This window comes from Triplophysa rosa, unplaced genomic scaffold (assembly GCF_024868665.1).
Source record: "Triplophysa rosa unplaced genomic scaffold, Trosa_1v2 scaffold718, whole genome shotgun sequence".
Classification (NCBI taxonomy): Eukaryota; Metazoa; Chordata; class Actinopteri; order Cypriniformes; family Nemacheilidae; genus Triplophysa; species Triplophysa rosa.
The window spans coordinates 1-3,573 of NW_026634735.1; the positions used below are offsets into that span (position 1 = coordinate 1).

General features: G+C 35.9%; 1 protein-coding gene across 1 annotated transcript; it reads left to right on the top strand.

Moving 5' to 3' along the window:
- Positions 1-803: 803 nt before the first annotated feature.
- Positions 804-3,336, top strand: LOC130551158 (apoptosis-inducing factor 3-like; the record flags this gene model as incomplete). The annotated part of the gene is made up of 9 exons (XM_057328706.1): positions 804-873; positions 1,398-1,473; positions 1,573-1,682; positions 1,855-1,964; positions 2,112-2,156; positions 2,298-2,379; positions 2,804-2,916; positions 3,077-3,163; positions 3,241-3,336. Coding segments are annotated over 9 exons (789 nt in total), but the record flags the coding sequence as incomplete, so codon positions are not given.
- Between the last annotated feature and the right edge of the window lie 237 nt (positions 3,337-3,573).

A 3,573-nucleotide genomic window follows, 5' to 3' on the forward strand; every position in this document is an offset into this window, starting at 1 on the left:
AGGCACCTTACCCCTACTTGCTCCCCGGGCGCTGTAGTGATAGCTGCCCACTGCTCCGGGGGTACGTGTGTTCACTACTCTCTGGATGGGTTAAATGCAGAGGTCACATTTCGTTGCCTTGTACATGTGCAATGACAATAAATTGAATCTAAATCTAAAAATCTAAAAAATATTACCGTATGTATATTTTGCTTTTGTACATTTTTGTTTAAACTATAATTTGTTTCTGTTTTTATATATTTACATACAGTATATTTACAAACCACTTTAAGTTGCACTACATCACACTTTATTTTATTACTATAATTATCGTTCTTTTCGTTTGTTTACATACTTTCACTATTTGTACGCAGCCCAGCTGCAAATGCTTTGGTAATACGAATGTACATTTTGTCATGCCAATAAAGCACACTTAAATTGAAATTGAGAGAGAGAGAGAGAGAGAGAGAGAGAGAGAGAGAGAGAGAGAGAGAGAGAGAGAGAGAGAGAGCATCAGTTCATTGTCGTGTGTTGCTTGCTCAGCCGTTCTCTCTTCTGTTGTCATGCCACAACAAATGATATGGCTCTCCTACAACTGAATACCCTCATCGCAATTTATGCAACCCCACTTGTTAACAGCTTTTGGATACACCGTTTTCTTTTTCACTAAATGAGTAATCAACTTCATGAGCATCGATCCTGACAAAAAATGTCTAATAAATCTCTGAGATGATGGACTTTCTAAGAAATCCTTACCTTCATGACCACCGTCCCGAGAGTTTACTCTTATGACAGCAGTCTCTTGAAAATATTTTCTGTTTTAGAGTTTTTCAATGATTCCTTGGGAGATCAACTCTCTTGCGGATCAATTTGTGATGTCTCAGGAGAAAGCAAGTAAGCACAATTTGTTTGTTAAATAGGTTTTTTAAAGCATTCATCTGTTTTCCAACTCTTTTCATAACCAAGTTTATCATTTTAAAGGCGTTCTGTGAATTATTGAGGAATGTCTATTTTTTACTGATGAGATTGTCAACCATTTGGTCACGCGCTTTAGGTTTTATAGGTTTCTAAAAATGGGGTTTTATAGGCCTAGATAGCCTAATGACATTTCCCAGTGTCATGGAAAATATTAAATTAATAAATAATAAAGTCATGCAAAGGTCAGTGATTTGTGTTTTCTCTGCTATAAAATATTAAATTGGCTAGAAATTGCTTTTTGTTAGTGCAATCTCTATAAAATGAGTTTTGAAAATCCTTATGTGATCATTACTGACATGAACCACTGGATATCTGATATCATATCATTTTGTTGACTTTTGAGTCATTGTGTTAATAATCTTTTCTCCAAAACATAATTTTATGCATGCTGTCGATTTTTAATATGCATATTTCATGAATCTTGGCTTTTATTGTCACAGATTTAAAGGCTGGTTTAGAGGAAGAGGAGGAGGTGACAGATGTAGTATGTATGGAGTCACACCTCAGAGATGGAGAGTAAGTTACTCCTTTGTCTCAGACTTCTAAAAATATCTTGAAAGGCATGTTTGGAATGAATAAGGCTGCTGACGAACAACGTCAAATCTTCTGATCTAGAATGATGGAGGTGGAGGTGGGTCGCCACAACGTTTTGCTGGTAAGCTGTGATGGGGTTTACAGTGCCATCAGCAACCAGTGCACACACTATGGGGCTCCACTGAGCAAAGGTAACACGTGATGAATTAATCTCATAATTATATCATGAAATGACCAAATAATGAATTGTATACTATATATAAAACAATCAAATCACATTGATTTTACATTAAAGATACATCACATGAAAGACGTGGACCTTGTGGTTTGTAACATTACAGTGGTAACGTGGTTCCTCTGCAGGTGTCCTGTCAGGTCACAGGGTTCGCTGTCCATGGCATGGTTCCTGCTTTAATGTGAAGAATGGAGATCTGGAGGAATATCCCGGAATTGACTGTTTGCCCTGCCACAAGGCACTTTGATCTGAATTCATTCATACACACACACACACACACACGCACACACACACACACACGCATGCACGCACGCACGCACACAAACGTTAAATAGTTGATATTTCTACACAAGTTAACATATTTTATCTGACTCTTTCTTGACAGGTTAAAGTTGAAAACAGCAAAGTGTATGTGTCTGTTAAGAAAAAGGTAATTATTTGGATGCTTTAGTTAGTTTCAACATAATCATTATTCCAGTTTCGATGAAAAAAATATAAAGAAATAAATTAAAAATATAAACAGCATGTTTTTAAAACTTTTGAACGGTGGTGTATTGTTTATATATGTCAGATTCAGGGTCAACCTAAGAGATTAAAGTGGATGGGAGCACGAGATCAAGAGGTGTTTCACACCGTGATGGTGTTAGGAGGAGGTGAGAGAGAACCTTTGGATCTGATTTGTAATATACTGTACCTTTGTGGTTTACATCCCCTTTATTTTGGCTTCTTATGTATACGAAATTAGAGATGCACCGATATATCGAACAATAATCAGTTAAAAACAGCTTATGACCAGGGCCGATATAAAAGAGGACAGGAAAATGCTATGAATTTTGTGCTCTGTATGGAAAATGTTAAGAAACTTCACCGGTTTGGTGTTCAATATTAATAGTCATTATATGAATGAACAACATTCAGAAAGTTAAGAAATATGAAGTTAATCTTCAGAATCAGTATCGGCATCAGCAGATATCACTATGAAAAATCAGCAGTTTCGTTGGAGAAATTTAGTATCAGTGGCAGTGCATCTCTAGTAGAAAGTGTTAAAGTTTGTGGATGCTGTTTTGTTGAGCGCAGGGGCAGCTTCTTTGAGCTGTGCTGAGACGCTTCGGCAAGAAAACTACAGGGGCCGAATTATTATGGTGTCTCGAGACGATCTCCTTCCATATGACAAAACCAGACTTAGCAAGGTGAGACTAAAGATTTGTGTTCAGCATCAGAACAGGCAGTACAAGCATAAAGTAAGACATATACAGTATATATATATATATATATATATATATATACACAGTACCAGCACTGTTTTTACATCCACACAGACATTCAAAGTTGAATTTATTCCTGATGCAGGTGATGAATGCTGAGAGTGACAGTCTCTTAATGAGAAGAATGGAGTTTTTTCATAAGTATGATATTGAGGTCTGGCTGAGAAAAGAGGTAAGAACTGAATCTTATGTTGTATTATCTCTCATATCACCAGAGTATTTGAAGCATGTGTTGCCCCTTCTCTTTAGTCTATGTCAATAGACACAAACAAGAAAACAGTGACATTTGATGACGGCTTAATCCAAAACTATGACCAGATCCTTATTGCCACAGGTTGCAGGTAAGCATGTAATGATATATTATTAATATCATCATTATTAATATATTATTAATAGTGATATGTTATTAATTTTTAACATGATATTATTAATTGTTAGATGACAATGTGTTATTTTAAGCTAGTCTTTGGTAATCTGTAACAAAGGGAAATGTTTTGGCAGCTGGGGTGCCAGAAATATACCGTAAAATGACATTTTTTTGTGTGTTTTCTTGTATATTTGCAATCTTTTTCTGTAATTTAA